General features: G+C 36.2%; 1 protein-coding gene across 8 annotated transcripts in view; it reads left to right on the forward strand.

The window, feature by feature from the left end:
• Positions 1-13,300, forward strand: part of RPS6KC1 (ribosomal protein S6 kinase C1) — a 248,245-nt gene that overhangs the window by 198,610 nt on the left and 36,335 nt on the right. For all 8 annotated transcript variants that reach the window (XR_009210687.1, XR_009210686.1, XM_032137687.2 and 5 more), the window contains 2 exons: positions 5,741-5,823; positions 6,895-6,990. Coding sequence is in view for 6 of the 8 variants with exons in the window: in XM_032137687.2 (XP_031993578.1) it covers positions 5,741-5,823; positions 6,895-6,990 (179 nt within the window). In the remaining 2 variants the exon portion in view is untranslated. The remainder of the gene's footprint in view (positions 1-5,740; positions 5,824-6,894; positions 6,991-13,300) is intronic.

Below are 13,300 nucleotides of genomic sequence, written 5' to 3' on the forward strand. Positions count from 1 at the left end.
ATATTTAAGCTTCCTAGCTGTTAGGAAGTTCTTCTTTATATCTTACCTAAATACACCCTAAATACAGAACTCTTTGTCATAGCTTAGAGTCATGTATGAAATCAAGGACAGTTGGTCATGATACCAATTTCACATTAATTAATGAATCCCTGCTTGATATAAAGTTATTTTGAACAGTTTCAAGCTGCATTGTTAAGGGGATGGATTTAAAAATTATTCAATGTCTTCTTTTCTGGTTTCCATGAAAAACCAATTTACCTTTTTACAGTTCTTATCCTTCTCTACTACTCCAGTCAGATTAAGGATGACATTCAGCTTAGCCGCCTTCATAGTTTCAAAAGCAGTTTTCCTTAGATGGGACCAGCAGTGTCTTTAGGCCTAAGTGCTGTTAGAAAGCTGAACTAATCATATCCAAGAGGGGGCAAGAAAGAAAGTCAATGGGGAGGAAATGAAGCAGGCTGTCTGTGGAAGAGAGAAGAGATGAAGATCCAGGAAAGATGGAAAATGGGGAGTGAAAGAGGTAGACTGCGGTTGACAGCTTAGCTAAAGTGTCTCCAGCAGTTATCTCAGGTGCCACTTGGTGTCTTGGACTAGCTAGCAAGCCCACTGAAGAGTGGGAATGTAAGTAAGCTTTGCAGGGGTGTCCAATCTTGTGGCTTCCCTGGGCCACATTGAAAGAAGAATTGTCTTGGGCCACATAAAATACACTGTAACACTAATGGTAGCTGATGAGCTAAAAAAAAAAAAAGTCGCAAAAAAATCTCATATGTTTTAAGAAAGTTTACGAATTTGCATTGGGCTGCATTCAGCCCACAGGCTGTGGGTTGCACAGGCTTCCTCTAGGGGATTCTTAGGTCTCTTGCTGCTGTGTTGCCTCCCATTCAGATTGGGGCTCATCAGACACTGTGGCAATCCACATTTGGAGCAGTACATTGGTCACTATTTACCTGTTAAGGACCCTGGCAGAAGATTACTTAGGGATTTCAAAGCAGCATAAAGCCTAGTTCATAGACTCTGCAGTTGAGCAAGTTCACAGAAACCAATACAGGAATCCACCTTGTCTGTCTCATGAAGTGCCTCTCAAATTTTTCTGCTTATGTACTTGACTGTAGAGGTAGATATGAAATGAGTATCCCAGGGGACCAGTGAAATAAGATTCTGAGATTTCTTTGAAGTCTTTTTATCTTGCAAATCCATGCAAATTTTACATTGTGTTCCATAATAGGTCTATTTATTTTAAAAAATAGTAATAGTAAAACAATACTCCATCCCCTCCCCACATACAAAAGTCTTTGAGGCTCAGGAATATGGACTGTGCTTATCTTGTGGCTTCAAGAACACACTTCCCCTCGGCCTCCCCACTAACACATTTCATCTGGGGTGCATGTTCCCTGCACTGGTGTGGAAAACAAACATAACATGTAGCTTTTGAGGATCTAGGCTACATTGTTGGTGGCACTTGGGATCTTTTGCTGAATTTAAAAGGTACCTTTATAAATATGTTAGCCATCAATTAGACAGACCCATCTGGGCAATCCTTTGCTCAGTTTTAATGAGGAACCTCATGAGCAGAGACTTAGAATGGGTATTCAGTCTAGAGCTCCTTAGCACATGTTATTAGACCCTATAAACCATCTCATTAATTTTTACATTTCTCTAAGCTAACTGGATCTCAGATGTCCTGCTTCTTCCTGGGCACATAAATACAATATTCTCTCCCAAAGTCACCATACCCAAATAAGTTCTTCCATAAGGTTGCTTAGAAATTGTAAATAATTCATGTAAAGTGTTAAACATGGTTTCTTACATGTAGTGAGCAGCCAGGAAACGGTAGCTGCTATTTTATTATTGCTGCTATCATAGCAATGTGTACCTACTGTGAACAAAGCAGCATTATAAATGAAAAGTAAAGCTGCTAGGTGGCACATTCAAAATTGATGGCTGACAGATAACTTTGGATCTTGAATTGTAAACAGGTAAAACTTTTTTTTTTTTTTTTTTTGAGATGGAGTCTTACTCTGTTGCCCAGGCTGGAGTCCAGTGGTGTGATCTTGACTCACTGCAACCCTTGCTTCCTAAGTTCAAGCGATTCTCCTGTCTCAGCCTCCCAAGTAGATAGGACTACAGGTGCACACCACCACACCTGGCTAATTTTTGTATTTTTATTTTTTATTTTTTTATTTTTTGAGATGGAGTCTTGCTGTGTTGCCCAGGCTGGAATGCAGTGGCATGATCTCGGCTCACTGCAACCTCTGCCTCCTGGGTTCAAGCAATTCTCCTGCCTCGGCCTCCCGAATAGCTGGGACTACAGACGCGCGCCACTACACCTGGCTAATTTTTTGTATTTGTAGTAGAGACGGGGTTTCACCATATTAGGATGCTCTTGATCTCCTGACCTCTTGATCCGGCCTCCCAAGTGCTGGGATTACAGGCGTGAGCCACTGCACCTGGCCTATTTTTGTATTTTATTAGAGATGGGGTTTTGCCATGTTGGCCATGCTGGTCTCAAACTCCTGACTTCAGGTGATCCTTATAATACCAAGAAGTATACACTGCTTGTGATATGATTAAAGAAAATGGAGCAAATGAAATTTTTGAATAAAAAGATACTTAAGAAATAAAACCACTAACTACACTAGAGGAAAACTGATTTTAGCTTCACATTATTTAACAATGTGGCCAAAGCATAGAATTCTGTGGAGGAATAGTGCCTAGTATGGTGCCTAATTTGTGCTGCTTCATGTGTGTTGGTTGAATGAATTTGATGGGTTGATGCCTTATTATGGAAGCCGAATTGTATATATGTACCTGATTAAGCAAGAAATTTGAATGTTATCTAATGGTCAGTGAGAATTTTGAGCAGGGAAATGATGTCATTCATTGCTTGTTTTAGACTGGAAGGAAATGTACAAAAGGTTATATTTTATGATAGAACTATGATAAATTTCCCTTTTACTTTGCTAACATTTCTAAGAACACACACCCTTTATAAAGTCTAAGAGTACACTTCCAAAGGTGATAGTGGCTCCCTGTGAAATGGGGATGGGGGTGAGGGTAATGTATTTGAATCTGGGAGGGGTAGCATATGTACTTTGAAAGAGAGCACCCAGGGATATGTCCTTCATGAGTGTCATTATTTTAGAGAATCCTTGAGTATCAAATCATAGAGTTCCTAGAGCCCCTCCGCTCTAACCCTCATGTTATAGATGAGAGCAAGTGAATTCCTTGACTCAACCCAGGACTCCTGATTCCTAGTTCATTGTTCTTTCTCATGCATTAAAGTTGTGGAAAAAAACTATGCAGATGAACAGAAGGGAGGATTGGTTTACGTAGTTTTTCTTCCCTGCTCCAGAGTAACTTTTCCAACAAGCCTGAATGTTTTCATATCATCTTGCTGTACTTTAAAAATTTAAACATTTGTGTCAATTACATATTCATGTAGGTAATAAAAAAATCTCACTGGCCGGGTGTGGTGGCTCATACCTGTAATCCCAGCACTTTGGGAGGCCAAGGCGGGTGGATCCCCTGAGCTCAGGAGTTCGAGACCACACAGGGCAACATGGTGAAACCCTGTGTCTACTAAAAATACAAAAAAATTAACTGGGTGTGGTGGCACGCACCTGTAGTCCCAGCTACTTGGGAGGCCGAGGCAGGAGAGTTGCTTCAGCCCCAGAGGTGAAAGTTGCAGTGAGCCAAGATTGCGCCACTGCACTCCAGCTTGGGCTACAGAGTGAGACTCCGTCTCAAGAAAAAAAAACTCACCACCCCAGAGGCAAATCAGTAAAACATCTTGTCATGTTTTCTTACCAGTCTTTTTTCTAAATGTGTACTTTTAAAATTAGAATTGTATTGTTTTTATAGCTTTTTAAAAAGCTATTGTTTTATAGCTTTTTATATGTTTATATATACAAACATTCACTTAAGTATATGTAGGTGTTATTTTTTTAATTTTTTTTTTTTTTTTTGAGATGGAGTTTCGCTCTTGTTGCCCAGGCAGGAGTGCAGTGGCACGCTCTCAGCTCACTGCAACCTCCACCTCCCAGGTTCAAGCGATTCTCCTGCCTCAGCCTCCTGAGTAGCTGGGATAACAGGCGCTTGCCACCACGCATGGCTAATTTTTGTATTTTTGGTAGAGATGGGGTTTCGCCATGTTGGCCAGGCTGGTCCTGAACTCCTGACCTCAGGTGATCTGCCTGCCTCAGCCTCCCAAAGTGCTGGGATTACAGGTGTGAGCCACCGCACCCGGCCCTATTTAAAATGGTTATGTAGTAGTAATGCATCATACAGATGTGCCACAACGTATATAATTAAATCTCTATTGTTAGGTAGTTCTCAATTTTTCAAACAAGCAACTATTTTATAAACGCAAATAGTTCTAAGAATGTTAGGAGACTTCGAGTCATTCACATACTAGTTTGAATTAGTTAATATCTGGTTTCTTTTTACTACCTAGTTGAGAGCAGCTAGTTGGAGAATGGAAATTGTGATTTGGCATGAAGCACTTCAGGAAGAGGGTGGGCTCGGGTAGGGCTGTGGAGGAGTAGAGTTCCATATAGGCTGTTTGAACCTCAGAAAAAGGGGTGTAGAAAAAGTTGCTGAATGGAGTAATTTCAGTGTTTTGCACAGGAATGGCTCTTTTTCTGGTCCATATGACTTTTGCTTTAAGACTATTGCTCAAGCTATTTTGTAAGTTTGGGGTTCTCCCACACAAGTAGATTGACTAAGCATTGGTTAAAAGGCTAGGCACCTGAGTACCACTTACATGTTTTACTTTCCAAGTTCCAACCTAACTACTTATAAACTTGAAAGTAGTTATGAATTGTGGGTTACCTATAGTCAAATAGTAGGGTTTTTTTTTTTTTCAGTCAATTGGAAATGAAAGGGCAGGTATTGGAAAGGCTTGGGGACTAATTTAATGCCATTAGGAAAGCACAAGATAACATAAGGGCTAAAAGCCTCAAAAAAAAAAAAAAAAAAAAAAGGCGAAATGAGGAGTTGTTGCTGATTGGTGCAGGAACCTGAAAGATGACACCTGAAAACTCAAATTACATTTCAGGAACTTGTGCTGGCGAGAGATAGGGATAACACAGATAAAAGTGTAATTTGTAGATATTCTAAAATCCCTTATCTTAGCCAATAGTTCCATATATCTATCTGTACTTTAGCAAAATGGGTGGATTTGCATTTCACATGCTCCTCCTTTGGTTGAAAACAACTGATTACATAGGAAAGGGAAGATGATACTATAAACTAGGTCTTTGTTCTGCTACAGTATGACATTGGACAAGGTATTTCATCTCTCTGGTTTCTAACCTGCAAGTAAAAGGATGATTAATATTGGTTTAGATAATTTTTAAAGTTCCTTTAGAACCTGAAGCATCTTTATTTCTACAACAAAAAAATCACCCATGAGGTAGAATTTGCTATACATTCTCAAATGTAAAAAATTAAGCAAAATGCTGATCTAGTAGGTTCACGTAACTTTTAAGTAAAGCATCTTGAAGGTGTCCCTCTATCAACTGAAGAACAAATATCTGAGTTTAATATATGACTGCATAAAAAAAAAAATGCAACCGCAGTAGGTGACCAAAGGGATAAGTAACTTTCAGGAATTTTGAAAGCCCAGTAGTGTTTAGTAAATGCTCTCTCAGCATTAAAAAGGTCACCTTGCTAATACATGTTAATTTTGAAAGTTTAATTGACCTTTGAAATTTTAATATCAACCTTTTTTGGTGTTTAGAGGTTGGAGCAATCACTGAAGAAACTGAAGCCTGTGATTGGTGGAGTTTGGGTGCTGTCCTCTTTGAACTTCTCACTGGCAAGGTAAGCAGTGGCCTGGATGTTTAATAAATTTACTCAGATGCTACCTTGATTTCAAATTGAGAACATTAGCCTTCACCCTTAGTTTTTAAATCAGGGACTAAGCAAGAAAAACTTTGATACCGAAAGCAAGTAGAGAAATGGAAGTTTATCAAGAATCCAGATTTTTTTAGAAGTTGGATTGCATTACATTGAATAAATTGATGGTAAAGTTATTTTATGTCACAATATTTCATAGTGAAATATGACTAAACCTTTTTTCTTTTAATTTTCCATGATTCAGCTTTAACAGGGTCAAATCTGTAAGGTTTATGTAAGGATGTATTAAAATTCTCTGGATGTTTTAAACATATTGTCTGAAACCAGGAGAGAATTCTTATTTAAGAAAATTAACGTAGATATTAAAGTTAACATTATCTTTTTCTCAGTACCATAAATTTTTCCTATCTGTTCTAGCTTAAGGACAGAAATTATACTCTCAGATGAATGACTTTTGAGTATGATGTTTGAGTTAGTAGATTTTTAATAAAGTATTGTGCAGATTGGCTCCTGGGAAGAAAATGAAGGAAATGAACAGTTACACTTTTTGTAAATAGTCATCTACCTATGTGTGTAGATAATACTGACCTAAGATTGCTGGGGAGTTTGCAAATCACCTTTACATACATTTAAACTGTAAAGTGCTATATATGTATGTAAAGTATTATGACTAACAAATTCTAAACTCTGTAGGGTTTTTAAAACATTAAAACATTTTAAAGGTGTCAAATCCCTTTTTAGTTTTGCGTATAATTTAAGCTTTTCTATAATATTCTGAGCCATTAATTTTATAACTAAGGATGATGGGACAGTAGCATAAGCTTATGATGTGATCATGGTGTTGTCTTCATTTCAGTTAAAAGTTCTATAGGCTCACAGCCCTCATCCTAAACTGCTTAGGCGGCACTGTGTTGATTACTACACTTCCAGTTAAAATGGTTGTTGAGCTCTCTGTACTTGCTGTCCATAAATCCTATGATAAAACAAAATATGATGTTATTTTGGATAGGAAGTGTACCTTATTGATTGTTTCAGACTCTGGTTGAATGCCATCCAGCAGGAATAAATACTCACACTACTTTGAACATGCCAGAATGTGTCTCTGAAGAGGCTCGCTCACTCATTCAACAGGTAATTTAATTGACCTATTGGCCAGGTTTATCAACCGTGCAGATTAGCAGAGCCCACACCTCCAAAACCTTAAAAAGAGATTAGTTTGGAGCAAGACGCATTCAGAATTAATACTGTATATTTTCAGGCTTTTGCTATCATCAAAGTATTGATGGGGTTAGAGAGTATAGTTAAAACTTCTTGGTATTAATTTTTTTCCCAAAATTTAGGGCTCACAGTTAGTGAATTCTGTATATTTGTGTAACTCTGTGATTTGAGTATTGCTTTTAGCTTGTTTGGGGCTGCTCTAATTTTGCAGTTACATTTTGTAACCTTATATGAATGGCTATTTTCAATTTTTAATTCTTATTTATAAGTTTACTCAGGTTATTTATAAAGCTACTCAGGTTGCTTAGGAGAAACATATTAGAAAATCTTGTCAAGTTAGATACTTCATCATTGGTTGAACTTGGGCGTTGGTGTCAGTGATTACATTTCTGGTGGCTTTGAAGAAAGAGACCATTGATAATTAAAGTTCAGTATCCCAGAGATAGGCTTGGAACTCCAGTGAGCCTCTTAGATTGATTCCTCATACTTAAATTACTCCTCTAGTTTTGTGTAGTGAATTTTGCTGATATTGAGGGTTGTTAGTACTCTGGTGTGACAGGCCCATTGCTGGGCTATCAGCAGGAACAAGAACTGGGATCCTTATACTTTTATGAAAAATATAATGGAAAAAGTTCTTCAAAAAAGATCAAGAACTAAAATTATGTAATGAAACATGGATTTTTAAAAAAAAAATTCAGGGAAAACAAAAATTAAAAGAGGGCAGGGGAGCATATATTAGGAAGATAATTAACTAGTATTCTCTTGAAGAGTGATTTTGCTTTCATTCAACAAATATTGTATACAAGGCACAGTGCTATAAGCTACAAAGGTAAGACAGGTATTATAACCATACCACATGGAAATTGATAAAGGCTGTCAAAGAGTTTTTAAAAATACTGTGGCAAGTCAAAAGAAGGAGGCGGATATAATCAGTGGAGTGGTAGTACTAGGGAAAGTTTTTGTGGGATGGATGCTACTTTTGCTGGGCCTTAGAATTTCAGCATGGCGAGGATGTGGGGAGAATAGTCTCGGTGGAATGAATGGTTTGAACAAAGGCAAGGAAGGAGTCTGAAAGACCCAAGTTTAGGAAACAAAAGTTTGATTTATCTGGAATAGAGAGAGAAATAAAGGTATGGGTAGTAGGTGAGCATAAAAAAATAAGTTGGGGTTTTCTTATGGGGTTCTATTATCACAAACACAAGAGTAAAGTGATAATATTTAATTCATTAAAATTTGAGATTTGGAGTTTGTGGAGAAGAGTAAAAGGTTTAGAGTTGTACTTCAGGAAGATTAATTTGCCCAGAGTATGCAAACTATAAAGAAACAATCAGGGTGGAAATGCTGAGATGAGAATACCTAGATCACTTTGGATTAAGAGGTAATGAAGAGATACATAAAACATTTCATTCTAATGGAGAAAAAAAGAATAGCTATTCATTTGATTTCATCTTATTCGTTGTGGCACGAGATAAATTCAAAGTATTTTTTAGTAAGTAATTTAGGAAAGACTAGCAACCACTATTTTTTGTTTCTCTTCCTTGAAGAGGTAGTCATTATTATATAATATTGAAAATAGAATTCCTCATAATAAGTTATCAAGTTCTGCTTTTGTCTTTATTAGAAGTTATGTTGTAAAGGAATCTAGGCTTAAGGTATGGTAAGTCCCCAAACTCAGATATGTATAGCTTATATAGTAAATCAGCATTATGTCATTGGCCTGCCTAAGGAAACTACCACTCATGTTGAGGAAACATCATCAGGAAAGGGAAAAGGGGTCTCTTGGCATGATTAGCAATTTGTCATTTTGACTTTCCTTTTCCACTACCTCACAGGTCATAGAGGTCACTTTAAAAAAAAAATCACAAAATGATTTATATGGGAATAATTCTATGTGGGGGAATTTTCTCCTCTTTGGTCTTTTAGCTCCTTGCTTTGTTCTTAGATTTCATAATCCCCTGTACCCCTGGTTCAGTTATCTCTCCGATTCAAGGGAATGGTGCCAAAGTAAACATAATTACATTTTAAATGAAATCTTAAAAAAATCCCTCAGAGCATGTATGTTTGTGCTTTAGCATGTACAGTAGTTAATTATGACACAGTTGCTTGGTTAGTTTTAAGAAATCGTGTGACGAAAAGACCAAAACAAATTTTCGTGCCCTCATTGCTCAGCTCTGTTGCCTATTCTTCAGGAGAAAGGAGGTTGGCAGCTGCTGTCTTGGATTCATTAACTTGAATGTGCCACTGGTTGACATTTTCTTAAGCAGTAGAATCTTTGTGTGACCTCTCTTGAGGTGTGTTATTGCCTTTAAAATGGCAGAATAAGCAAGATAGTCATGGTTAAAACAATTCTACTTTTGCCTATAGATTTATACTTGTGGATATATAGAGGAGTTCATGAACTAATTAAATTGACTTTAGTAAAAGTCAAAATGTGAACCTTTAGAATTTCACATTTAAAGTAATATTTTAGAAAGAAGCCAGTTGTTTATAATGAAGAAGAACTTACATGTTTATATGTTTCCTGAAATACTAAATATAATTGTCATTGCAGTTAATTCTTACAAATATTTGAAATGTTAGATTTATATTAAAATGTTTGGTGCCTTCCACATTTCAGTCAGTAGACATAAATTGTCTGATTGTGAAAGTGGATTTGATACATGTAGGATATTCCTATGATGTTTGTTTTGTAGCAATAACTTTTCTCTTAACAAATCGTAGCAACTACTAATATAAAAATTCTTTGAGCAATTAGATTTAATAAACAGTGTAGTATGGTTGAATTTCAGTGCTAGACATAATTTCAAGTAAAAGACTGTTAGTATAGTCTTTTGAAGTGTATGCTTCACTCCTCTTATGGATTTGGTAATACCCAAGTGAAGTAATAGATTCTTAGCTTTTGCAGATCTCACTTTCGTGAGGCAGTGTAATGTTGTTAAGGCATGGATTCTGGAATCAGAATGCTTGAATTCAAATCTTTGCCACTTACTACCTGTGTGATCTTAAACAAGTTACTTAATTTCCCTGAGCTTCTGTTTTCTCAACTATAAAATGGAGATAATAGTAGCTATTCATAGAGTTGTGAGTTAAATGAGTTAACCTATCATAAACACTTAGAATAGTATCTGGCATGTAATAAGTGTCGTGTATATCTTTGTTATTATTATTGATAGGACAGTGATGAACATTCATGACACAGTAATTTGCAATTTGATGAAGCATATATTGGAATTATAGGGCTGCTAATGAAGAATGAGGCTACTGCTATTGACATAGGTCAACAAAATTCCAAAAAAGTAGTGGACTGGCATATAATAGGCAAACAATTGATACTTATACAAATAATTGAATTATGAATGAAAGAAAAATTAGAAATAATGAAAAAGAGAAGAAATAGAAGTTTTGGTTAACCTCCAAGAGTGGATTTTCCTATATATTGGACTACAAATGTTGTAAATAAATAATTTAATATTTCAGTTGCACTTGACTACTTTCTGTGGAAAAAAAATATGTACTGTGAGTATTCTTAAATTTGAGTGGCTGTGGCTTCATGAGTTAGTTGGCAAGTTTCTTTCCCCCAAAAAGTATGAAGTTAGACAGATTTGGTAAAAAACCAATCATTTCAGTGCTCTGGAAATGTATCAAAGGATATAACAATCTGAAAGGTGTTTATGCTTAAAAAACAGCTGAACTGGCCAGGCACGGTGGCTCATGCCTGTAATCCCAGCACTTTGGGAGGCCGAGGCAGGTGGATCACCTGAGGTCAGGAGTTCGAGACCAGCCTAATATGATGAAACCCTGTCTCTACTAAAAATACAAAAATTAGCCGGTTATGGTGGTGGGTGCCTGTATTCCCAGGTACTTGGGAGGCTGAGACAGGAGAATTGCTTGAACCTGGGAGGCGGAGGTTGCAGTGAGCCAAGATCGCGCCACTGCACTCCAGCCTGGGCAACAGAGTGAGGCTTCATCCCAAACAAACAAACAAAGAAACAAAAAACAGCTGAACTCTGGGAAAGAACGGTGGGACTCTTGACCCAGGGCTGCTTTCAATCTCCCCTTCCTGCTTGGTCAGGTGCAAAGGTTCTGCCAGGGTGGGATAAACCATGAGGACTGATTCTGAGGCTGCATAAATGTGTACAGGAACAGGGAATGGGCCCAGCAGAAAGTAAAAGCCAGGGCAGATGTGGTTTTGTGGCCTAAACTTTGAATGTGTTCTGCTATGCATTGGCAGAGAACAGAAGTTTGAAGGGCTGAAATATTTGAATACAACCTCTGTTCAGTCACTGGTTGACCCATAAGCTATACAGACAGGGGTGACCCCGAGAAATCCAGCTTTAAAAAGAAAAAAAAAATGTGGAAAGTTGTCAGCAGCTGCACATTACAATGCAGTGAGAAGGGGACTTAGCAGCTTTACAGATCTAACTGAAACAAGTTAGCAAACAAAGAACAAACAATCCAACAGCAATGATAAACTTCATGGGGAAAAAATCAGACTCTAGAGTTGCTAAAATATACTATCTAAAATGTCCTGTTTTCAGTGAAGTGTAATGTAAGACATACACAAAAACAAAAAAGTATGTCCCATATTCAGAAAAAAAAAAAATCAGTAGAAATTGTCTCTGAGTGTACCCAGACACTGGATTTACAAAAACTTTAAAGTATCTATTATAAGTATTTTCAAAGAACTAAATGAAACTGTGTTTAAATAATTAAAGGAGAGTATGACAAAAATGAATCAACAAAGAGATTCTGTAATAAGGAGATAGAAAGTATATTTTTAAAAAATAGAACTAAGTAGAAGTTACAAGTTGAATAATACAATGACTGACATGAAAAATTCACTAGAAAAATTGAAGTGGCTAACAGCAAATTTGAGATAGAGGAAGAAAGAATAAATGAACTTAAATGAATAGAAATTATTGAATCAGAAAAATGGACACAAAAATTGAAAAAAAGTGAACAGGACTATGGAAATCTGTAAGACAATAGCAAATGTACCAGTATACATATAATCATAGTCCCAGAAGGAGAGGAGAAAGAGAAAGGGACAGCAAAAAGAAATAATGGCTAAAAACTTTCCAAATTTGATGAGAAACATTAACTTATGCATCCAAGAAACTCAACAGATCCTATGTAGGAAAATACAAAGAGGTCTACACTTCGACGTATTTAGACATATCCACACTTAACCAAATTGTTGAAAGATGAAAACAAGAAAATTTTGGAAACAGTAAAAGGAAAATAACTTACATAGAAGGAAGCATTAATGTCTAACTAATTATCAAAAACATGGAGGTCAGAAGATATTGGAATGACACAAAGTGCTGAAATCAAGAAGCAGCAATAAACCAAGAATTCAGCAAAATTATCCTTCAAAAATGAAGGTGCATAAAGACATTCCCAAATATAGAAAGACTGGGAGGATTTATTGCTAGCAGAACTGCCTTACAAGAAATACCACAGGAATTCCTTCAGGCTGGAAAGAAATGACACCAGGTAGTAACTTAAATCCAAGGAGGAAATGAGGAACACTGAAAATTGTAGATATGAGTTCATAGAAAAGACTAAAATATATATATATATATATATTTTATTTATATATAATATATATTTTATTTATATATAACATATATTTTATTTATATTTATTTATATATTGTATATATAAATATATATATTTTATTTAAAAGACATAAAATTGCATGTAGCAACAATTATAAAACCAGCTATTGGGTTTAACATATATAGAAGCAATATCTAAATATTTATGACAATAATAGACAAAGGAAGGGGGCTATGGTGGAGCAAAGTTTCTACCTTTTGCTAAATTAAAGTTACTATTATTTTGAAGTAGATAAATGATCTTATAAGGTAAGTGATATATTAAATGATAAGATGCATATTGTAGGGATACAGCAACCACTAAAAAAAAAAAAACCCTAAAAACTAAATACTAAATGAAAATTGGTAGATAAACTAAAATGGTACAGCAAAAAGCATTTAAAACGAAAGAAGGCAGTAAAGGAAGAACAAATAAGACAGTAAATCTACAAAACAAGTAGCAAAATAGCAAATATATAAACCCACCATGTCAATAAAGTGAATATCTAAACATGCCAAACCAAAGGCAAATTCTGTTAAGCTGGATCTTCTGTGTGTGACAGACACACCTTAAATTCAAAAACGCAAACAGATTGAAAGACAAAGGATGGAAAAGGATAAAC

This window comes from Hylobates moloch, unplaced genomic scaffold (genome assembly GCF_009828535.3).
Source record: "Hylobates moloch isolate HMO894 unplaced genomic scaffold, HMol_V3 SCAFFOLD_18, whole genome shotgun sequence".
Lineage (NCBI taxonomy): Eukaryota > Metazoa > Chordata > Mammalia > Primates > Hylobatidae > Hylobates > Hylobates moloch.